The sequence below is a fragment of the Neomonachus schauinslandi genome, chromosome 9, assembly GCF_002201575.2.
Source record: "Neomonachus schauinslandi chromosome 9, ASM220157v2, whole genome shotgun sequence".
NCBI lineage: Eukaryota > Metazoa > Chordata > Mammalia > Carnivora > Phocidae > Neomonachus > Neomonachus schauinslandi.
In genome coordinates, this window is record NC_058411.1 from 64,652,387 (window position 1) to 64,678,201 (window position 25,815).

The 25,815-nt window shown below is 34.4% G+C and overlaps 2 protein-coding genes across 3 annotated transcripts in view; both read right to left on the bottom strand.

Annotated features, from left to right (window-relative positions):
* Window positions 1-2,577, bottom strand: part of SCFD1 (sec1 family domain containing 1) — a 105,787-nt gene extending 103,210 nt beyond the window's left edge. The window contains exon 1 of the mRNA XM_021695650.1: window positions 2,520-2,577. Coding sequence (XP_021551325.1) covers window positions 2,520-2,577 — 58 coding nt within the window. The remainder of the gene's footprint in view (window positions 1-2,519) is intronic.
* A 2,027-nt stretch (window positions 2,578-4,604) lies between these two features.
* The window catches only part of G2E3 (G2/M-phase specific E3 ubiquitin protein ligase), a 59,055-nt gene continuing 37,844 nt past the window's right edge, over window positions 4,605-25,815 (bottom strand). For both annotated transcript variants that reach the window (XM_044917848.1, XM_021695348.2), the window contains 9 exons: window positions 25,370-25,476; window positions 24,168-24,284; window positions 20,669-20,793; window positions 20,432-20,564; window positions 17,526-17,833; window positions 15,284-15,465; window positions 12,925-13,097; window positions 8,776-8,966; window positions 4,605-7,986 (listed from right to left, as the gene is read on the bottom strand). In XM_044917848.1, the coding sequence (XP_044773783.1) occupies window positions 7,730-7,986; window positions 8,776-8,966; window positions 12,925-13,097; window positions 15,284-15,465; window positions 17,526-17,833; window positions 20,432-20,564; window positions 20,669-20,793; window positions 24,168-24,284; window positions 25,370-25,476 (1,593 nt within the window). In that variant the 3' untranslated portion in view covers window positions 4,605-7,729. The remainder of the gene's footprint in view (window positions 7,987-8,775; window positions 8,967-12,924; window positions 13,098-15,283; window positions 15,466-17,525; window positions 17,834-20,431; window positions 20,565-20,668; window positions 20,794-24,167; window positions 24,285-25,369; window positions 25,477-25,815) is intronic.

Genomic DNA, 25,815 nt, shown 5'->3' on the forward strand with positions numbered 1-25,815 from the left:
CAGATCATTTAGGGCCTTGTAGACCACTGTAAGATTTTTTTGGCTTTTACCATGATTGAAACGGGAAGCTGTTGGAGAGTTCTGAGCAAATATGTGGCAAGATCACTTTGGTACTGTATGAAGAAAAATGAAGAGGAACAAGAATATAAAAGCAAGAAGACTATATAAGAGGTTAATGCAAAAATTCATGGTGTTTTGGACCTGCGTGATAGCAATGACAATAATCAGATTGTGGATATATTTTCAGAGTAGAACTGATAAGATTTACTCACAGACCTAATATGGGATATGAAAAACAAAAGTCAAGAAACCTTAAAGGCTTTTGACCTGAGGAACTAACTACAAGGATGGAACTGACATTCTGATCTAAGAAACAAGGACGGAGTTGCCATTAATTGATATGGTAGACAGAGTTCAGGAGAAAGGTCTAGGGCAGAGATATAAATTTGGAGATCATTAGCATATATATAGTACCTAAAGCCAAGAGGCTACATGAAATCACTGCAAAAGAGCAGTTGATCTGTGGCTCCCCAATGCTGAGAAGTGGGGATGTTGAGCAAGAACCCTCAATGGAGAGGCATGCATGAAAGGCTACGGTTATACAAGATTCTGCCTGTTGTACTAAAGGTAAGAATAGAGAGGGGAGTGTTCCAGGAAACTTCCACAAACGAGATGACTTTTGAGGTGACTTTTAAAAGATAAATATTCTTCAAGCAGGCAAAGCAAAAAACAGGCATGCTAGTTACCCTCCCTATACCTTAGTTTCCTCATCTACAAAATGGAGACAATAATACATGTAAAATCACAACAGTGCCGAGCAATATTAACTGCTCAATATCAGCTATTATCTACCCAAATAGATTGCAAATTCTTCTGTATCACAGTGTCCTGTACTTAGAATATTTGAGAATTCATTTTGATTTACTTCCCAAAACATTCTCAACAGTCATCAGGGAAATGTTTACTTCTGCTCCTATAGCACATATACAGGCTTTTACCTTTCTCTGAAAATAAGAACTCAACTAGAGTAGTAATTTGATAAATGATTAATGTGGCATAACCTATCTAGTTATAAGGTGAAATCTCACTATAATGAAGTTTATTTCCACAGAAATCAAAATTATACTATTAGATTTTAATATTCTACAAAGTTTCTGCATGTAAAAATTATGACCATACAAATTTCATTTTTCGAAAAGCTCCTTTGTATTGGTTAAGTCTTCCTTGATATGTTGTTTTATTTTAATATGTAGTATGACCTAATTCACTGGGCTTCATTAAGCTATCAGAACCATACTGCAAAGACAAGTGGGGCTTTTATTTGCTTACAGATAAAATGTACGGCAGGTATTTCCCTAATCTTACTTATTTAAATTATGCTTAACTTTATCTGATAGCTTATACTAAATTACCTAATGGGAAAAGTAGGAACACAATTCCATATGCACTCTGTGTCATTACTAGATTGAAATCTATCAGTTTTTTCTTTGAATTCTAAAGGAAAGAATCAAGCAAAACCAAAATCCCTTCTGTAAGCCATATTAATTGTAACCATTTATTATTCATTTCAGATTAACATGCAGAACATGATTACAAGTGACAGAATTTCCAAATATGCATATTCTTGATGGGTTGTTTCTATTAGCTCCTCAAAGAGCTTGCCAACTTTCAGGACAATTAGCTAATAGGCATAAACCATTAGTTTGTAGCTAACAGGTATAAACCATGTTTATCAGAAGTTTACAAAAAATAAGGAAAAACAAAGTCTCTAAGATGGAAAAAATATCAAAGATCAACGGAAGAAATATGTACCCTAAAAAAAACCCACCAGATTTCACTGTACAAATGGAAGCTGTAACTGCTCTATCGAGGATGAAACTAATAGTTTTAAAATACTAATCTGTCAAACGGTTAAAATGACAAAGCTACTAATTCATTTGCTTTTTGCCATTCCTCAATTCCATTCCGGCAAGCTAAAGAAGGAAATCTTTATCACTAGGCATTTCTCTTCAGATACCCCCAAAAGACTGGTCCAAAGGTGAGAAATAGCAGAACGTAAGCTGCTCTGAAAGCATACCTAAATTTTGTAATTGTGGAGGAAGTGCCAAAAACGAAACTCCTTCAACATTAAAACTAGCAGAGAACTGAACCACGCACAGAAACAAACCCAGAGACTTCATAGGTGGCAACAGAGGGGGGGAAATGCCAGCTACCATATCTTCTTGTGACGCCCTTCTGACGCCCAGTAGAAAAGAGACAGGAGCAGGCCCGTAGCAAACTATCCACCCTCAAGCCCATTCTCCTGAACCACATATGAGGGACCTCAAGTTCTCAAGCCACTGGCATCTTCCCTAAAAACTCAAAAGGGGAGGGGCTCTCAATGCTCTAGACACTGGACTAAGCCTCTGGAGGGCCGTCTCTGAGCTGCACGCACCGCGAACGAGGGAGGGCGACAAGCAGAGGAAGAGGCTGTCTCCACCGCAAGCGTAAAACCGCAGGGAGAAGGGAATAAATCGTACCGGTTTGTCTCTCTCGAATACTGGCCCCTGCAGCCGCCGCCATCTTGACTCCCACCATCCACTGCACGGTTGGCGAGCACAACCCGAGGATTACGTGGCCACCCCGACTGCCCCGGAAGCAAAGCCCAGAGGGGCGGGGCCGAGGGAGGCTCTTGCGGGCTGGATCCCGCCTCCTTCAGCTTTCTTCAAAACTTGGCAGACCCAGGGAGTTAATACCTGAACACCTGGTGTTTACTTTAAGCTGTGAAATAGTAGGGATTTTTATCCTATCTAATGAAGCCACAGCTTCTCAAATCGTAGCTGCTTTAAACCGAACTTTTAGGGAGGAGCGTGGTGTTAGTAATTAAATACTAAATTGGTCGTTTTCAGATCTCTTAAATGTTGAGAATGCTCTAGGGGTTTAAGGATCACTGGACTAAAGTAAATGAAGCTCCAGGAACAAAGTAGGCGTTTAAATGCTAGCTCATTTCTCCGTTTCCAAGTTCAGTAGAGGTCTCCCCTTTGCCCCCTTTTTTCGGGGAAACAAGGCAGTTTTGGAGCATTGCTCTAAATTCTGACAGATTTCTCAATCTCATCTGTTAGGCAAAATGGTTTAGTTTTATGGTGTTTTGCCTACATGAACACAGGAGCTAGGAAGGTACAAAATGGCAAATTGGTATCCTCCTCCCTTTTAAGTAACTGCGAGATCACATAACATAACGGGTGAGGGAGGTTAGTGGACAGAGCTGGTATTTTAATATACGCGTGAAGCCATGTGATGACAAAACGTATGCGCTATTGATAACTGATTTTACTTTTGTGTAAAAAAATTTTTCGACTTTATCGAGGTGTAACTGACAAAATTTGGAAAGTAAAGTTTACATCGTTAATGATTTGATAGAAGTGTAACACTGCGAAAGGATTCCCCCTATCTAGTTATCACATCCATTACCTCATATATTTATCTTCGTTTAGGTGAAAATATTTAAAATCTACTCAGCAAATTTCAATTATACAATAGTTATCAACTGTAGTCACCATATTATATATTAGGTCTCAGACCTTATTCATCTTACAGCTGTAAAGTTGTCACTACATCAAATGAACTATATGTGGAATCTAAAAAAAAAAAAGGGTGCCAAATTCATGGAAACAGACCAAGAGTGACTACCAAGAGTGACTACCAGGGGCTGGTGGGTGGGAAAAATAGGTTGATAAAAGGTTATGAACCTACATTCTTTACCTTTAAGAATTGCATCATCTCTCATTTTTACAGCTAATTGGCATAATCACTAAGAAATTTACTGTTGGGAGTATTTACTGTTTTCTTAAGTGTTATTTTGAAGGAATCACCAATGATCTAAGTGTACTGTAATTAAACAGAAATGACAGTTCCTGCCATAGGGGAAAGTTCTACTTCATCGTTTGTCTTCATGGAAAGTAAAACATACACTTTATCATCTTCCAATATCTGAGAGCCCAATCTTGTTCATTTGGGTACTTTCATTTTCAAATGCAAATCTATCAGCTAACCATTTCAGTTCTATCACAGACTTCTTCCTAAGACTGTGAGTCATACTAATACAAAACATTAAGACAATGTTTAACATTTATATACAGTATATACATATGAAATGATAAAAACTGTTCTGACCAAGGAGTGCACAGAAGGTGGACAAAAAAAGTATAAAAAAATATATCCCACAAAATAGTGGCAGTAGACAAATAGAACCTGTAAGGCTGAGACTGAGAGAGGAATTTGTTATGCATTCCTAGAATCAGCAAGAATCAAACTATGGCTTCAAAGTGTTAACCTAATTTACTGTAGACTTTTAACTAACTGGCTATACCTATCCAGATTTTTGGCTTAAATAATTTATTCTGGCAAACAATTTTTTTACATTAGGGAATAGTTTTAACACAGAATGTCTCAGAATGGCTCATTCAAGAGAGGTTCTCAGGTGTCAGCCAACAACTGCTTACAGGATCTCTCAAATATGAAAAAGATCTTGTATCTATTTAGTATTGTCAGAATCTTAACCTCAATAAATCCTAACAAGTTATTTAACTTAGTTCATATAAGCACTTCACATTTAGTAGCATGAACATATTTATTTAGGAAACGTCATTATATCATGTTTTCTGGTTACATCTGAAGTCAAAAAAGGGGGAGGGGAGAACAGGCTGCCACATCAACTATCACCTAGCATAATATCTGGCATACAGTAGGTATTGGAATATGTTTGGCAACTGGAAAAGATAACAGTCGAAATGAGAACTTGAAAATTGGGTCTTTTCAAAGCAATCCAAATTTTTCTAAACTACATATACATTCAAGTAATCCATTATTCAATGTGTTCTACTTTGTATTGCATTACTTGAAGCATAAACCTTTGTATTGCATTACTTAAAGCATAAACACTAGTTTAATAGCTTATTGTAAAACTAACAATGAAGAATGATAATCCCTATATCAAACAATTACATATAAATAGAATTTTTGTTCTAATCATTTTCTTATAATGACTAAATACTAAAGGCAAAGTCATGGAAAAAACTTACCTATTATAATCTCCTTTACTTAGCATTCAGCATTGAGTTCCAATAGCTTCCACAAATTTAGGGAAAAAATTATTACAAGTTTGGCATAAAGTAGAAGCCAAAGTGAATTCTCAGGTTAGTAATCAAATGAAGGCTTTTTACTTGACCCAAATAATGGCTTATTCATAATATGGAAATTAAATATTACAATGTATAAAATCATAACCCAGTTTCTGACAAGATATTTTAAAGAAACTTTAACCTTAAATACTAAAACATTAAAATGACTAAGTACAAAAATAGTAAAGAATTGTATAAAAGGTCTTCACATTAAGTTCCCATACTAAAAGTTTTTGAAAGTGTCTAAAAACAATGAATTTAAAACTAATCAGACTATTAACAGTAAATGTACAATAGATGACTTTATGGTTTTCCTTAATATTGAGAGCAAAACAAACTTGAAATATATGACATTTAGATGACTGAAATAGTTAAGAAATACAAATACACATTTATAAGGCTTTATAGCATAATTACTTTTAAAAATCAGTGTAAGAGTTGTGTACTGACTAGAACGATGAATAGAAAAAGAACATCAACCATGTGACATAGTTAACACTGCAGAAAATAAATAACCTATAGGATTCTCTATGCCTTGACTATATAGATTAACCTAAAAATCAAACTTATGTAACATCCTTAAGCCTAGAAAATGCTTTGCAATGAGTATGCTTCACTTTAAAATGTGAATATCCTAAATTATTATTTACATCACACCTTATCCCAAGGCCCTGTCTACACATAAAATAGTGAAATGAGAGCTGAAATAGTTTTTAATTATAGTCAACCCAAGCACATTGCTTCCCTACAACACCACCCCACCCAAAAACTGTGAATGTTCATCAGTTTTAATTACCACTGTAGGAGAAATTAAAACTACAAATGACCAGAAAATAGCTTTAATTAGATTTTTTGGTTTCTACTGGTTTAATGGCTTTTTATAAAAACTAGGTACAGTTGAGAAATATCCAATTTATCAACACATTTGGAATAAAAGCTGTATGGCAAATTTGAAGTTTATATTAGATATTCAAACTCTTTTCTTAATCTTTGAATTACTTTTGATGATCTAACAATTCAATACAAGACAAATAAATGCCTTGTATAATGTTCTTAAGAACTTCAAGTTAAAATGAAACTTTAATTTGCTGGGTTTAATTTATGTTTTAGTTTTCCTTTGGTATTAAGAGATACATCACCAGTATCAAATCAGTCCTGTTGTTTTTCTTTGAAAATATCAGTAACTTAAGGATGTCTTGCGGAGGATGAGAATATGATGATAGTTGTTATCTGCTTTGCATATAAAAAAAATATCGTTAAAACCAACCTCTCATAATGATTTACCTCTCGTCCAATTTAAATTTACTTTGGTGGAAGGCCCATTTATGTTTGATAATAGATTAGGAACATAAACTTTTCCACTTTCTTCTTTTGCAAGAGTATAAACATGGGGACATGACTATGGAACTATGTACCTTCAAATTGTTATTACATGATTTCTTATTACTTTTAGATATTCTTTGACTTTTAGTAACATTAATAAAGTTTAAAAGGAAAGGAAAGGTAAATAGTTTATAGAATGAATGAAACACAGTAGTTAATTCTGCATGCTGAGATTAGAGTGGGTTTTTCATTCTATTTGTATTTCTTTCTTACATATTTTTACATTGCTTATATAATAACAGATATCTCTCAAGAGCAAAGAAGGTAACTGTATAATGCAATGGTACCACCTTACCTATCATACAACCAACTTGATAATAAATAACTGTCAAAGAGTCAAATCTATCACATGGCAATCCACAGAGATAAATTGACACACCCCAAATGATTCTGGATCAGACATAATGTGGCTTAATACCACACATGGGATACAGAGAAAAAAAGAAAATCCTATGATTAAAGCCAAGTCTTTAAACATTTTTTAAGGTATTTTCAACTATACTTTATCCACCTCAGAAGTGTTCTTAAGACCATGGAATGTCCATAGGTTCTAGAATATTTGTGCAATTCTGCTTTTTCATATAATACTTCCCATTAGGCATAATCTAATTGCAGTGTGGATCTGTTTCAACATAAATCAGTAATCTAAAAACATTTTTAACCAATTTAGAGCCATCCTAGAAAAAATACTTATAACACACAACCCAGAATATATGCCTTTGATTTATATAACAGGATTTATCAATTTGCTTTTTCATTTAATGCTTTAAAATAAAATAAGAATTTGAAAATTACAAAAAACTAGAAAAATCATTGTGGCATCCTATAGCTAATGCTAATTTGCAGAAACAGTGAATATAAGTTTTTTTCTTATATATATATATACACACACACACATATATATATATATACCATGCTATTATACTTGAAAAGTCTGTACAGATGTTTTAAAACTATATTAAAATTTATGACGCATGTGTATTAAGAAAATAGAAAAGTATCATCACTTTGACTGGTACACGTTAACAAAAAATTTTTTTAGCTTAAGTGGCCAAAACATTCCTTTATGTTCATATAAATTTTACTGGGCCAAGAAGCTGACAAGTTTGTTCAAATAATGGACAGATTTCTGAAACAAAAAGTATCAATAGCAGCTTGTAAAGAAGCATTTCTTTGTTCAAAACATTTTAATGTCCAATGTAGTGAGAACCTTCTTCCTTTTCTAGTCTTAGAGTGTTTCTTATAGCAAAGTCCATATTTTCTTGAAACTCTTGATATGTATTGGTGATTGGAAGAGCTAAACAGTTATTACACTTGTTTCCAATAGGAAAATCCATATGAAGGCACTCAATTGAAGGAGTGGGTTTAAATCCCGCAGGTGGAATGGAACTGCAACCAGTTGCAAAAATAAGAATGTCTTCCATTGTTATTGCAGATTTACCATCTGAAAAGTTTACCAAAAAAGAAAATCTATGTTATATATATTACTATCATCATAGACTCTTTCCCAACTAGACAGGGAATATTTAAGAGACTAACATCTATCTTGGGCAAAATAAATCACCAGATCAAGCACAGTAATAGGAAAATAGTACACTCAATAAATGTTTAGTTGAACCTCAAAGTATAACTTAGAAAGTCATTTAGTTGAACTACTCATTATATATTTGAACGTCTTCTCTAATATAAAATTATCAGATAATCCAAGAGGTTCAGGGGGCATGATAGTAAAAATAATTTTAAGCCATTTCTAGATCATCACTGTTTGATACACTAGTTCATCAAACTCAGAGAGGAAAACTAAATGGTATAAAACAACTGAATAACCTACCTAAAAAAGAATTTCAACTCAACTTTCCCACTCTATTAAATGGAATGATTTTACATTGCTAATGCTCAATGATGTTTAACGTAAAATTGAAAAAGATGAAATAGATGATAATTAGCTTTAAGATTATTCTATGTTGTGGCAGTCACCCATATAGTTTTCTAGGAAGAATGTCTTTCACCTCAAATTATCTAGAGGAAAACAGATTGCAAAATTGAAATTTTCTCTGTAATCTTTCCTCATCACTTTGAACTCAGTAATAATATACACTTGACTTAAAATAAATTTTGTAAATGTGGAGTTAGTAGATGAAAGTATTACCAAAAAGCAAAACTCAAAGAAATAAATCAGTATACTGAAACAAATGTTCTATGACAGTTACATAAAAATAAAACATCCACATACCCTCAACAGCCTGTAAATAACTGTTCCAAAATCCCAAAGCCTGTACATCAGATAATGTGCGTACTGTAAAAAGATCACTAAGGATTTTTGCGGAAAGATTCTCAGGTTTATGACAGAAGATGCTATAAAAGGCTTCCGGGTAAGTCTGAATTTTTTCCAAAACACCAAGAGTTTTCAGACCCTGCTTAAAACTTAAGAGAAGATAAACAATAAGCCAACATTTATACACGTGTTTAGTATTACAGTTACAAATTAACATTTCTAGCTAATTTACTATCACATATACTTAGATGTGAGGAAAATATATAATATAGATATACATGATGATACTTTTAAGACAATATCAAGCAAGTATATTAATATAAAATTAATTTTATCTGCCCACACTATTTGATTTTATAAAATAGTTTTAAAACTAAAACAATAAAAAAATAAATAAGCTAACAATTTTTAAGAGGAAAAATGTAGACATGTGAAGTATTTTATACTTCAAAGCTAATTATAGTATAAAATGAAGTTTCCTAGAAACTGCAAAGAAAAAGAGCAATAAATCTTAGCCACAAAAAAATTAAACTTATGTACTGCTAAAAAGAAATTAACAAAGACAAAACAATGTGGGAATATATATGACAGAAAACTAATTTCTCTAATATACAAAAAATACAAATCATTTTTCTAAAAGAATAGGAAATTAGCAAAATATGAATGGATAATTAACAGAATACAAGTAACAAGTAAATTATTTTAAATGCACATTCTCACTAGTTAGGAAAGAATGGAGGTATATTTTTATCTATCAGACTAAGTCCTACCTGTAGCTCTGGTACCCTGAGGAGGCTACCCACCTCCTCAGGTACCCTGCTACAGATTCATCTCCCCTTCTACTGGCTCTTTCTCAAGAGAACAGAAATGTGCTTATCTTTCCCATCTTTAAATGGAAAAAAATTTCATTCAATCCCATGTTTTCCTTTAAGACAACCTACCTGAAAGACTTAGCTACATTCACTGTCTTCATTTGCTAATTGCCCATTCACTTTTATTCCACTCCTGTCTACGCCTGAGGAAAAACTGCCCTAACTTATGAATGATCTCCTTCTATGGGATCAGTCTTCTGGTTTCCCTTATTTCTCTGGCCAGATCTTTTCAGTCTCTTACAAAGCTTCTTCTTTCTTTACTTTGCCTTAAATGTTGCTATTTGTGCCTCATGGATCTGTAACAAGGCCAATTTCTCTTCTCCCTTACCCTCTCCCATGGCTCTATTTAGCAGGCATACACTCATCACTATAAAATCTATTATTTCTGGGAGCCTGGGTGGCTCAGTCGGTTAAGCGTCTGCCTTCGGCTCAGGTCATGATCCCGCAGTCCTGGGATTGAACCCCACATTGGGCTCCCTGCTCTAGCAGGGAGTCAGCTTCTTTCTCTGCTTCTCACCCTGCTCGTGCTCTCTGTCTCTCTCTTAAATAAATACAAATCTTAAAAAATAAAATAAAATTTGGCTTGTCTTAAAAAAATAAAATAAAAATAAAAGCTATCTCTAGCCCAGAAATATATCCAACAGGCTAATGGGAACCATATAGTCCAAGTACCCAAACTTATTAAGTGCAAAAGAAAGTTAATCACCTTACTACTAAAATCTAAACCATAATTGATGGCAAGTGCCTCCATTATCCATCAAATGAGTATAGCTGAATCTAAAAGTCCCCCTTAACTATTTGCTCTTCCATTTCTTATTACCAAGTCCTATGAATTTCCTTGTCTGTAATCCCTTTTATCTGCTCATTTCTCTATATACCCCTTTACCACCCTATTACAAACTACCTGCAGAGGAACTGCTTTACCAGGTGTGCAAATTCCCAAGTTCATTTTCCATGTTGTAGCTCTAGGCATGTGCCAGAAATAAACCCCAATACTGTCATTTATCCTGAGGTAGACTGGAGTCCTAGCCCCCCAACCCCTGCCAGTAAGTCTACATCCTATTTCCTGGAAGCTATGAATGTGATCTTATTTGGAAAAAGATTCTAAGCAGATATAATTAAAGATCTTGAGATCATCCTATCTAGATTACTTGGGCTGGCCCAAAATCCAATGACAAGTGATTATAAGACACACACACAGAGGAAAAGGCCATGTGATATAGATTCTAAAAATAGAAGTATTTACTACTATGGAGTAACCTCCAGTATATATTGCCAATTTTAAAAAATGACTAGAAAGAGTGGATGGTATGTTACTATTTATCTAATAAAAGAAATTAGTACATAGGCACACATATATTTATCTGCTATCATTTAAAAAACTGACAAATAGGGGCGCCTGGGTGGCTCAGATGGTTAAGCGTCTGCCTTCGGCTCGGGTCATGATCTCAGGGTCCTGGGATCGAGTCCCGCATCGGGCTCCCTGCTCCTTGGGAGCCTGCTTCTCCCTCTGCCTTTCTCTCTCTCTGTCTCTCTGTCTCTCATGAATGAATAAATAAAAAAATCTTAAAAAAAAAAAAATCTCATTTAAAAAACTGACAAATAATAGGAGGGTAAACAATAAAAGCAACTGAAATGATGACTTCATAAGGGGGTGAAAAGTAGTTGTGATAAGGATGAAAGCTATACTTCTTTGAATGCAATTTGTATCATAGAGCTGAGTTCTTTTGATATACTTTCATTATAATTTGAGTTTGGAACCATGCAAATATTTTACAGAACTTTAAAAAAAATGAAATTTTTAAAAATCACTAAAAATAAAATAAAAAATGAAAATAAAATGTATATACAGTTGGTAATATAACAACACAGAATGAATATTCCAAATGTCTTTAAAATACAGTAATTTGACTACACAGCCCTAGAAAAATAATGTTAACCTGTTTTCAATAATAATATGTTATTGGTGATAATGTTGGTAATGTTACTTGAGACTATTGTTTATGAAATGTGGAATAAATCAAGTAAGTAATTATTTCATACTCTAATTCTCCTGTGTTGTTCATAAGTTGATAACAGAGATTCTCAACATGGGACAAAGAAAAGGTTAAAAAATCTTGTAGTAGTGAATTTGAAGTATCAGTAAAATGCAAGACGTATTTTACCTTAAAAAACTGAAACCAAAACCAAACCAAAACCCTTTATGTCCTAGTTTGGGTCCACTGAAAAGGCCAAGAAACAATGACCAATCTGGCAAAAATAAGCATCCCTACCATCCAGATTGCAGTTTGGAAATATCATTCTCCATTCAAAGACACAAAGATTCCTCAGTTCAAAATGCACAAAATGAGCCTGAAATACCTTGCTATATACCATATACCAAGAAAGGTATAAAAGATCATTGAGGTCAACCTCAAAAAGAACTCAAAAGAAACAACGTAAGAACATTTACAATGGCCAAACATGGAGACACTGAGAACTCCAGGAAGATTAAGAAGTGAATGGTTGTGAACACATCAAATATATTTAAATCTATGGGTTAATGATACTGAAAATTTTTTTTTAAAATGATCACTTCTGAGATGGTATTATGTCTGGAATTTGCTTGAAAATAATCCTGGAGTCAGGGAGCCTGTGTGGCTCAGTCGGTTAAGCATCCAACTCTTGGTTTTTCGGCTCAGGTCATGATCTCATTGGTGGTGGGATTGAGCCCCACGTGGGGCTCCATGCTCGGCGGGGAGTGTGCTTGAGCATTCTATCCCTCTGCCCCTCCCCCCATGAGTGCTTGCTCTCTCTCTAAAGTAAATAAGTATTTTTTTAAAAATTAAAAAAACAAAAGATAGAAAAGAATCCTGGAGTCAATAATAAAGGTAGGCTAGATGAACAAGACTGGCCACAGGTTGACTGATTACCTATTACCTAGCAGACAACAGGTACTCAATAAATAGTTATTAAATGAGTGAGTAGAAATGGAATAGTTGGCTTACATGCTAAGAATTTAAAAATTTTTTTGATTTAGAAAAATTATAAGTTGAGATAATGATTACTTTTCCTACCCAAGCATCATACATTTATGCAGTTCTGTATAAAATAGTTAGAACGGTAATCATCCTTAAGACATTAGTTTTAAAGCGTTATTTTAAAATAGCATTTAAATTTTTATCAAATATATCTCTTGTTATAAGACAATCACTTTAAACATGTAATTTGAGAGAATCACATATAAACAACTTACCTTTCAAAGGGTGCTTGGACTCTCTTAATTACATGGTAAACTAGTATGTCTTTTGCCAACATATATTTATCACTTAATGAAGTTATAAGTCTTAGACATCCAATAAGCTCTAGGTAGTTATAGCATTCATTTACTACTGAGTTTAAGTCAGCCACATTTGTTGCAGTATTTACCTATAACAAAGAAGAAAATATACCAGTTTACTCACTCACTTGTGAATAATATTCACATTTCAAATGACACTTATTACTTTATAATCAATTCTGGAGAACACCACCGTGGAGTAAAAGTATATCAAGAATTATTTTTCTAGAATAAAGGACAATCCAGTTTAATAAATAGTGTCAATTTCTGCCTTCAAGAAACCTACAGTAAACTGCCACTTTAATACAGGAAATTATTTACATAAGAGGTAATAACTGACACAGAACAGTTACATAGTACTAGAGAGGCAAGTGAAATAACCTGAGATTTCATGAAAGAGAAAGAATATCAGCTATCTGGCTTTAAAGACTTAATGAGGGACTTAAAACAGGGATAGAATCAAAAGAGTAGTTCAGGAAACAGTATAAACAAAGGAACACCTGACCATTTACGTGCCAGACACTTACATACAGGTTAGCTCTTTAACAAAGTTACACAGGGAAAGAAAGATTAAAAATAGGAAGCAGTCAATGGTTCATTTGAATACAAAATTTCCTTTTTATCTCTTCCTTCCAAAAAACTTTTTCCAGTGATTTATATGATTTCCCTCATTCACTTCAGATTTCTGCTGAAATTCCAGAAGTTTTTCAATTACCCTGTTCAAAATATTACCTTCACATACTGTCAGAGACTAATAGTTAGGTACATATTACCTTTGCTCCCAAACCCACCACCCTGAGTTTTAGTTGATAGCCAAATTTTCCTTGCAGCTAAATGTGGCTATATGTGATTAAGAGCTATCCAAAGGAATGTGAGTGAAAATGTGTCAAACTTCCCTGAACTCTACTTCCATTTCCTCCCTTAAGAGCAAGCTTCATGTAGATGAAGATGATATCCTAAGTGATTACACAATGAGAGGAAGGAATCCAATTCCCTAGATGACTTGGTATATCATAACCATACTGCTAAAATACAAGCCATCTGAAAGGCCAGACAGCATCTTATGATATGTGGGCTATAGGGTGTCTGTCACAACTACTCAACTCTTCCACTATAGTGTAAAAGCAGTCATAGACACATAACAAATGGGAAATGGGTATGGCTGTGTTCCAATAAAACTTTATTTACAACAACAGAGGCAGCAGGCCAGACTTGGCCTACAGCCATAATTTGCCAATCCCTACACTAAAATCTAGATAACAAATTTTAGAGAAATAAAATATCTGTTGGGGTCTCTGTTACAGAAGCTTAGCCTAAGCTCCAACTTATTATATCCCAAACATTATCTCCTTTCTCTTATTCTTTTTTATTTATTTTTACAATATATTTTACTACACGACAGTATATTATATATTTATCTTCTGTGTTTCCTCTAAAATGTAAATTTCAAGGAGGCAGGGACTTTAGTTCACTACTATATCTTCAATGATGAAACAATATGAGGTACACAGTTATTTGCTGACTAAATGAACAAACAAACATTGGATAGGAGCACAGAAACAGAAATAAAGCAATGAGAGGAGTTGGAAGTCTTAAATACTCTAATGAATAGCTTGAACTTTGTTCACTAGGCAATGAGAAGCCATTGTTTCAATTAGTTTCCAAATCAGTAACATGTAGGCAATAATACTTATAGGGCATTATGATAACTAAATTGAGTTTGTACAGGTAATATGTAGTACAGGGCTTAATAAATGGTAACTATTTTTAGGTGGAAACATTGAGTCTCCTCACTTGCTTCCATAAAGAAGAAATTCAGCCTGGTCCTTCTCTCCACCTATCATACTTATCTCCCTGTAGGAGTCAGACTAAGTTTTTTGACTGGTAAGCCAAGTCCTTCCTCTTTGCAGATCCACCTGCCTGTAGAAAGTGCACTTTCATCTGAAATCTAGCAGACAATAAGAACTGCCTTATATTGTCTCTGGCAGGGTAGATAAATCCATCTAATTCTGAGAAGTGTTAACAAACCACTTTGACCACAGACCAAAGTCACATTATCTAATTAGTTATATCAACATTACACCTGGCCCTTTGAGCTCTAGTTGTCTAACTTTAACATCTATCTCTTAATTGTTTGTGAACTCTGCTGGTAAACAAAAATATTGATGCCTCTTGACTACTGCACAAAGAGTATTATTCTATTGTAGATCCAGCATTTACATTCAAATATAACTAGAATGTAGTCTGTATTTTAATAAACAAGCACATTTCTTACCCTGATTATAATTTGTGCCACGTCAAAGTCTGAAACATCATCTAAAATTGGTTGGGTATTTTCTGGTCCATAAACAAGGCAGTTAAACAAGGTTTTAGAAAAGAAACCAGGTGAAGGACCACCATGAACCAAAGAAATGGCAAGGATTTTGCCAGCTTCATAGTAAAGATTCTCTTTCAGAGCTGTAGATACAGATGAAAATACATCAAATATAATTCTTTTATTATAAGATAACCATATATAATGAATACATATACAGCAAATTAAAAATCCCCCAAAACCAAGACTTAGACAAATGTAAATAATTTACAGAAACTAGAATCATGTATAAAATACAGATCTCACCTAAATATATTTTTCTGAATACAAAATAACCTATAATAGAAAAGATGTAAATACAGAAAATCTTTAATAAAAATCACATATAATTCAATCACAATAACCAGTGTGCACACTTTGATGTGTATTTCTAGTATGTATATTAGTGTACAAATAGTTTGACTTTTGCTTTTTTTTTACTTACAATATTATTGTAAACTTTTTCTATGTTATACACAATTATCCAAATCTACAGTTAATGACTGATTAAGACTAATTTATAGATGTGCTGCAATGTAAACCATCTTATGACTGGCTACCTTGGCTAGGTCATAATTTCAAAAATATGAGAAACAATATTACAATCTATCTATTTCCATATTCTTTTTTATATATCTTTGATTATTTGATTAGTGTAGAAGTTCAAAGGAGGTTGTTGATAAATAGGGCTAAATTATTTTCCAAAATGGCACAAATTTACTCCCAAGAGTATATGCTATCTTACCATGTCATAACTTTCAATATTTTTTAAATTGTCATTTAAAATGTTTCAGCTACTAAGCAAAATAAGTCAGAGAAAGACAAATACTGTGTGATTTCACGCATATGTGGAATTTAAGAAACAAAACAAACAAGCAAAGGAAAAAAAATAAGAGAGAGACACACACACACACAAATCAAGACACAGACTCTTAATTATAGAGAACTGATGGTTACCAGAGGGGAGAATGGTGGGGGGATGGGTGAAATAGGTGATGGTGATTAAGGAGTGCACTTGTCGTGATGAGCATAGGGTGATGTATGGAAGTGCTGAATTACTATACTGTACACCTGAAACTAATATAACACTGTATGTTAACTTGAATTAAAATAAAAACTTAAAAATAAATGTTTTAGCTTTGATAAATCAAAGATACGTAAATTTTCCTTTCTCTTAATAAAGAGCAAATTATTAACATTATCAATACATGAACTAATAATAAAATCTCAACAATAACCCTATATGCTACGTATTAGCAGTCACAGTTTCTCTGTTAAATGAATTCCAGAGAGGTTGCATAATTAATCTAAGGATATAAAGCAACTGAAATAGATGTGTATAAAACTGAATTCAGATTTTGTGAATTTATGCATTTATCCACTGTACCAAAACTGTCTTGAGTTAACATTACTGATTATTTGGAGTGATTTTTTTTTTAGGGAGTTTAGAGTTAAACAGTGTGTACAAATAAACCTTGGTAGTTTCTCAGTTATTTTAATGATGCTTCAGGCAACAGTAAGGAAGTTCTAGGGAAAATATAAGAGAAAATTCAAATGGAATGAAGTAAGTCTTCTCACTCTTGAATTTCCTATTACAGCAAAAGTGGTATAAAAGCTCCTAAAAAAGAATGCTAGAATTAATCACTCTTTTGAAATTCATGTTTTAATTCATCATCAAAAGACAGAAAAGTATCATATACATAAATGTGCATGAAAAATTCTTGAAAGCAAAAGTACATTAAAAAAATCTGTCAGATGTGGACCAGAAAATTATGTGATAAAAATCCTAGGCTGTGAAGAAACGTCCGATCTGCAAATTCCAAATATGTGAACAAGAAGGGCTTAAATAATCATCCATTCTATTTGGCCACTCTATTCAAAGGAAATTAGAATGAATATAAAGTACATTTTTAAGAAGTTACACTTAATTATAAATTCACTCCAAGGAAGATATTGCTAAAACAAATTAAGTATATTCTTAAATAAAAAGTTTCACTACAAAATTTAAAGAACATCACTCCCCTTTCTCTACTCTTCTGTGATTCAATCAGTATTTTACAACAAAGTGAACTATACATTTCGACCACAGGGACTGAATATTAATTCTAACCAGCTATCTCTTTCACATGGTATATTCAGCAGATACAATAATAAATAAAATTACCTTGAGAATTTAGAGACAAATTCTTTGACAAGGACCCTTCAAATATTGGTGAATTCTCAAGATGCTGCATTAAGAGACTTAGGAATTCTTGCTTTGATCCAGGATGCTCTCTTCCAAAATTGTCATTTTCACTGATATATGCTACTTCAATTGTGTATGAAGGATTAAAGTTTTGATTTCTGAATCCATCTAAGGCACTATTCCAGATATTGGCTTTATTAATCCATAATCTTTTAGTTTTTTTTTTAATTTGAAATCCTAATTCCATCATTATTGTTGAAACGTCTCTTCTAAATTTACTGCCTTGCCTATAAGATATGAATTTAAACAGAGGTTAAGTACTCTAAAGTACTTTACATGACACAGCAGTTATTTAGCCAATAAAAAATAGAAAAATTAGTTAAAAAAGAAATTCTTCCCCAACTTCCACCCAAAAACGGACAGCAGCTGCCACCAGAACCAAAAAGCTATTTGTTTCTAAATTCTTGACTCCCCAATTTCCTACCAATTAAAATCTAATATCATAAAAGACCTATGAGAATGTTGATAGATCATTCTCTCAAATTTGATGAATTCAGTGGATTCAGATGTAAGAGAGAAGCTCAGAATCTCACCCTCCTGGCCAATGGCTATAGCAAACAGTTGCTCCAAGGCATTTCAAGTTTACTAGATCCTTTAAAAACAGAACAAATGTAATTTCTGCTTACTCTATGAGAGACCATAGTTTTAAGAGATTTCACAATGTATTTCTAATCATAAAGTTAGTTAACAGTAGAGTCAATATTATAAACACAATTCACAATTCTATAGCAATAATTCTCAAAGTGTGGTTCAAAACTAGCAGCAGCAATAGCATCTGGACACTTGTTAGAAATGCAAAATTTTCCCCCAAGACTTTATATTTAAGTAATCTCTACACCCACGTGAGACTCGAACCTACAATCCTGAGATCAAGAGTTGCATACTCCACTGACTGAGCCAGCCAGGTGCCCCAGAAGTGGAAATTCTTGAGCCATAACAGCAAGTAAACAGAATCAGAACCTCTGAGCATGAGGCCTAGCAACCTATGTCTTATTAAGACCTCCAGGCAATTGTATGGACTAAATCAATTGTCTCTGCCTCAATTTCTCCATCTGTCATTGAAATTAATGTACTCAAAATAATCTTGTTTGGAGCAATGTCCATGGATCATCTTTCCACATCAAGTATAAATTTTTCTCATCGTAAAACATTACAATGCCCCAATGTGGACCAGGCTTTGCTTTTTCTTTCTTCACACACCCCCTAATTCATTAACCCAGGTTGCAGGAAAACCGAAGTCTTTTGGAAGTAAGACAATCCTTCAGAAATATGCCTTTGTGTAACAGGTTGATTCCTTGTTCCTGCCTGAAATGGCAATGCTGATGTTACTCTTTTAGAATATGATGTTAAAGCATGGAACAAGGAATCAAACTTCCCTGGTATAATATCTTTGGAAACCTACATATTAAAAGTTTTAAAATTAATGTGAACATCTTTTTTGATACTGAAAATATTAAAAAACATCTGTAACAAGTTTTCAGTTAACACAAGTGATATCTTAAAACAGCAATTCTTCACTTTTTGAATAGTACTTCATATTCCACTTCATCTATAAATCTAGTTATCAAGTATTTTCACAGAAATTCTCTTTACCTTCTAAGTTTTAACTTGATACTATTTTTTTTAAAAAAAGAGTGTATGCGTGGGTGCATGTGCGGGGCGTGGGGTAGGTGGGGAGATGGGTGGGGGAGACAGAGGGAGAGTGAGAGAATCTCAAGCAGATTCCCTGCTGAGCACAGAGACCCATGTGGGGCTGGATCTCAGGACCCCAAGATCAGGCCTGAGTCAAAACCAAGAGTCAGCCAGATGCTTGACCAACTGAGCCACCCAGGTGCCCCTAACTTGATACTATTTTTAACAAAAAAGTACTTCCTTCCATCATGCTTAGCTACTAATGTTAGCTTTGCGTATTTTTCTAAAAACTCCTTCGCAAAGCTACATATAGTTAAAAATCCTAACTTCAGCTGAATAAATAAATACCTGACATGATACTAAGTTGTAATTCTAGTCTTATTTAAATGTTATGATTTTGAAAGTTACTTATTTTACTACGTACAGTGGTGTACACCTGTAGTCCCAGGTACTCAGGAGGCTGAGGCAGGAGGATCGCTTGAGCACAGGAGTTCTAGGCTGTTGTGTGCTATGCCAACTGGGTGTCTGCACTAAATTTGGCATCAATATGGTGACCTCCCGGAAGCTGGGAACCACCAGGTTGCCTAAGGACGGGGTGAACCAGCCCAGGTAGGAAAATATTTAGGCATTAATACAATAATACTTGTATGTGTGCCTTAAACTTTCTAAAGAGGTGACATTTAGACCTCTGACATTGACAGCAAATATATTAAGCAAATGATTACACAATTTAAAAAAAAATCACTATATTAAATGATTCCTTCCTTTCAACCAAGTAACATGGTATACTTGGTATTTTAAACTACCTTGAAAATGACCTATAATATATATTTTACATCATGACTCAGTACACAATAAAATAAATTTCATATATATTCTATTTGCAATGCAATCTGATATTTTACATTCATCCTATCCTGTTTTGTTTTCTTTTTTCAATGCTGGTTGCATTGACTTCATGATCAAATATTGGTCCTACAGTTTGAAAAACACTCTTCCAGAATACTAAGATCAGCTAATATTCTAAGTGTGTTTTTCTCAAAATAGAGCTTTATAGGGATGCCTGGATGGCTCAGTTGAGAGAGCATGTGACTCCTGAGCTTAGAGCAGTGAGTTCAAGTCCCACACTGAGCACAGAGCTTACTTTAAAAAAAAAAAAAGTTTTATATTTTTCCCCAATTCAAAATACATACCTCAGTAGATCTTTATGCTGGGCTCCAGGTGACTGTCTGGGTAATTTAGGTGATGATTCTTCCAACAAACAATCAGTTATTCCCATACTGTTAGTGTTGGGTAATGTATGTTTTTTGGCTTTTTGGAAATCCTCTGTAGATTTAAAACCCAATGTTAGCATTACAGATATACAGGAAGAAATTTTAAAATAATATACATTTGAAAAAACGTCTTTATTCAAAATTACAAAATATTACCTGAATTGTAGAGAATACCTCTACATTCCAAACACTCCCAATTTTGTTCCCATGATCGTAATGAGGAACAAGCTAAATGTGTTCCGCTAGAACCACAACACTGACAGCGCTTTATTTCCCATTTGCTGAGGACATAAACAGAGCAGATGTTTACATTTTAGTATTAACTTGGTCTAATTCCAACGACCTGCACTGCCACAGGCCACATTGTCCATCTCACATATAACCAACCCTTCTACCAAAGGAGGGAAAACAGATTATCTGCTTTGACACTACATTACTCTTTCTTATTTTTTTTCTATTTCACTTATTATGTTTGTAACCTCTTCCTCTAAATAGTCACTAACTTAAAATACCTAAACTAAATATCAACATGTACATGCACATACACAAGACTATAAACACCAGAAAGAATAGGATTAAGAAGGAAAAAAATTTCTTTTATATTTGGAAATTACTAGCTCATAGGGAAATTGCTATAAAAATGTGGCCAACATGGAAGAAGCATCAGTAAATATATTATCTTACCTAAAATATTATTTTTCACATTCATTGTGAGGAATTACTTCCTATAAACACCAGTATTATGTAGCTCAACAGGATCCAGACTTACTATCTTGCCCATATTTATATTCCCCTATTTGTTCCCTTCCACCCCCACCTCCATGTTTCTCCACTGGATTGTGTGATGTATGCCAGTCCATACTCACATTTTCTGTATAGGTGTGGGTGTGGGTTGTGGTGTGGGGCCTACTTTTTGTTTGGTTATGAGTATACCCTCTATGAATAAAATGGGTATACTCCCTGAGTGTGTGGATGTGTAGGTGATGAGAGAGGTAGTTGGGGGCGCCTGGGTGGCTCAGTCGGTTAAGCATCTGACTCTTGATTTAAGCTCAGGTCATGATCTCAGGGTCATGAGATGGGTCCCTGTGTTAGGCTCCATGCTGGGTGTGGAGTCTGCTTAAGATTTTCTCTCTCCCTCTCCCTCTGCCCGTGCCTCCCGCCCCCCCACCACGTGTATGTACGTGATGCTCTCTCTCAAAAAGAAAAAGAATGAGAAAAAGAAAAAAAAGGAGGTAGTTGGATACCCCCCCTCCATTAGGTATAGGTGAATCTCTGTGTGGATATGAGTATGGAGGTGTGTGTCTCCCTCACTTTCCCAGATAGTTCTGCCAAATGATGAAGAGAAAGAGGACATCTAACATAAGTGCTTACTATACACCAGGCCCAGTTCTCAGTCTACACAAAAAGTTTAATCCTCATAATTTTAATAGGAAAAATTGCTATTATCCTTCATTTTAAAAAGGAGGAAACCAAGGCATATAGAGGTAAATAACTTGCCCAATTAAGTTCACACTGCTAGTAAGTCCCAAAGTGGGGCTTCCAACCTAGTTTACCTGGCTTCGGACCCATGCTCCTAACCACTACACCATGGTGCCTTTCAGCAAAACCACCTTCCTATCACTAGAACGAGGGAGTGAGATTACAAAACAAACAAAAAAACAAAAAGCATTCAGATGGCAGGTACTGTGTCCCAGGAGAAAAGACAAGGAATAGCAACCTCAAGTAGTTGCCAGAAAGGAAGGGGAGTTTGGTAGCTACTGACTGGGTGATCAGTAATATATAAGCAATATATACAGGTTAACTAAAACAGCCCAAAATAGGGGCACCACGGTGGCTCAGTCGGTTAAGTGTCTACCTTCAGGTTCAGTCATGATCCCAGGGTCTGAGATTGAGCCCCACACCAGGCTCTCTGCCTGCTGCTCCCCCTGCCTGTGCTCACATGCTCTCTGTGTCAAATAATTAAATAAAATCTTTAAAAAAATAATAAAAATAAAACAGCCCAAAATAAATTTAGAAAATATCAATATGAGTGAATGTATTGTTTCTTAGAAATCTAAAGTGCCTTATTGTTTACAAAGCACATTTATATACATTATCTCATCTGTGCCTCAGCACAACCCTTTAGAGGTTTACAAACGAATAATCAGGGTCACCAGTCATGTAAGCAAGAATATACAATACGTGACATCTTCAATAAAATCTCTGCCCTTAAATAATTTTTAGTCTAATGACAAAAACAAATTCCAACAATGTCACTTGCATTGTAACAGGCACACAAAAGAAAAAACCCAGCCTAGAATGGGAAATCAGGAGTGGTAAGAGATGCTTAGGGAAATTTTTCAAAGCTGGCAAGACATCAGCTGAGTCTTTGCAAATAAGAGCTAGCTTACCCAGCCAAATCACTTTCCATGAGAAACAAGACTCCCGATATTCTGCTTTGCACTTTAAGTTTCAGCTTGCCATGTTAAGTAAGATTGTATAACAGGGATTAAAAATTTATTGAAATATCCTCCATAAACTCAACAAAACTGGATTTGTTACTGTTTATTCTGCATCTTAAAAAATGAAGATACTCTTGATTTCTAGTATCTAACACAGTATAGTGTACATAGAAGGCACAAAATAATGGTTAAGATTAGAGCCAGTATCTACTGACATTACAAAAGAATCAATAATTTTAAATATCAAACACTTTTTATAGTGATCCAAAAGAACACTGCTAGGTTACTTTAGTTAAATTAAGCTCTAGAACAGTGCCATCCAATAGAAATACAATGCAAGTCATTTAATGAATTTAAATTTTTCTAGCGACCCGATTAAAAGAAACAGGTGAAATGAATTTCAACATTCATTCATTCATTTTACTTGACATGTAATCAATATAAAAAGATACATATATCTTTATCTATATATATATATATATATAACAAGATACTCTTAGTTCTTTTTGTCTTACTATTATGGGCTGAATTGTGTTCCCTCCAAATTCATAAGTTGAAGTCCTAAAACCCAGTACACCTCACTATGTGACTGTATTTGGAGATAGAGCCTTTAAAGAGATAATTAAGAAAATGAGGTCATATGGGTGGGCCCTAATTTAATATGACTGGTGTCCTTATACGAAAAGGAGATTAGGACACGACACAGGGACAATTATGTGAGGACACAGCTAGCAGGGAACCATGTACAAGCCAAGGAGAGAGGCTTCAGAAGAAATAAAACCTGCCGATACCTCTATCTTGAACTTCTAGTCTCTAGGATTGTTAGAAAACAAGTATCTGTTGTTATAGCAGCCATAGCAAATTAAGACAGTAAGTATTCACTGTGCATATCACAGTTAAAACACCTCTCAATTTGGAATAGCCACATTTCAAGTGCTCAATAGCCACATGTGGCCAGTGGCTACCACATAGGGCAGTGCAGCTCTAGAAAATGAAGCCTCATGAAAATACACCACAGAAAAAAGTTACAACTATGCTGATAGCAATAATTTCTCTGTAAACAGATGTCAACATGTATTTAATAAATATACCTCCTCTCAAGTTAAAACTTCAAACATCCTAAGAGCAAAACTACATTTCATTAACTAGAAAACTACTTCCTCAGCTGACAGTTTAAATAAGTACAATAAGCACAACTGGACTTCCCAATATACCTATCAGGTGCATTATAGTCTCGCCCTTCTTTGCAACGACATCTTCGGACATCACAATGCTCATAGTGCTGCAGAAGTTCTTGATAAGCATTTTCCTCTAATTCCCAAGATGCATCTCTGTAAATGAAGAAAGATATAAAATATTTGAACTAAAATGTTACATAAAAGGATTAGTTATGAAATCTAAAAACAAAAACTTTTCACATACTTAGGAACAAGGATAAAACTTTTTCTTTTTAGGATTAATCATTCTCTTCAAGATATAAATCTATTAGTGTCATTTTATCCTGCAGTTAATTATTCTCACAGTGAATTTTTAAATGTTAAATGAAAAATTAGGTATTTTCGGGGCGCCTGGGTGGCTCAGTCATTAAGCGTCTGCCTTCAGCTCAGGTCTTGATCCCGGGGTTCTGGGATCGAGCCCTACATCGGGCTCCCTGCTCAGCAGGAAGCCTGCTTCTCCTTCTCCCACTCCCCCTGCTTGTGTTCCCTCTCTCGCTGTGTATCTGTCAAATAAATAAATAAATAAAATTAAAAAAAAAAATTTTCTAAAACTTACATTTTTCCTAATATTTTACTTCTAATTTTTAAATTTCAAGTTTAGTAACATTATTTCTGGATTCCTCATCTTTAAGTATTAAGAAAATCCTTGTTAGGGCGCCTGGGTGGCTCAGTCGGTTAAGCATCTGCCTTCGGCTCAGGTCATGATCCCAGGGTCCTGGGATCGAGCCCCGCATCGGGCTCTCTGCTCAGCAGGGAGCCTGCTTCTCCCTCTCCTTCTGCCTGCCACTCTGCCTACTTGGGATCCCTCTCTCTCTCTGTGTCAAATAAATAAATAAAATCTTAAAAAAAAAAAAAAAAGAAAATCCTTGTTATACATTTTAAACCACATCTTGATTCTCTTAATTTATACATGCCATTTTGAAGTCTATTATATTGTGTATAAGTCAACCAATTAATATTGTACACAATTGAGGTATTTATTAAAGAGACTATAAGTCAACTAATGAGACATTAAAGTCACAGTCCCTGCTCTCAAGAACTAGCAATCTGGGAAGGAGAAGGAGGCAGTGGTAGGGACAGGTTTATATTTCCCCATTTAAGATGACTGCTTCTCTATGACAGACATAAGTGATTACTTCCATTGTTATTAAATCCTACATGTAAATTATCTTTTTGTCAAAAGGCTAAATGGTACTCACTTTTCAGGAATATGAATTCCCATTCTCAGCATCTCTTTCTGAAATATATCACTATTATTGCATATTGTGCATCTAAAGAAAAACACTCCTGCATTTATTGCTTGAACCTACAGTGGAAAACAGAAGATCTATTGTTAACAATTTAACACGATATCAGGTCATAAATTATAATAGCTAACAGAACATGTCCTACTTTTCACTTAATATATTAGGAAAACATTTTCTATGCTAGTTCTCAAGCTTTGATAAACGAAGTTATTCTACTGCTAAAATTTTGAGATCTTTTTTCCTCAATGATAAAAAAATTAAGTTAATGAATTGGTTGTTCTTAGCTTTACATCTGTCTTTCTCAACCTTTTTATCCAATGTCATTTCTGTCCCCACATATCATATTGTTCATCACTCTTAGTGAATAAAACAGTAAAAATACTGAACTACTTCAACTA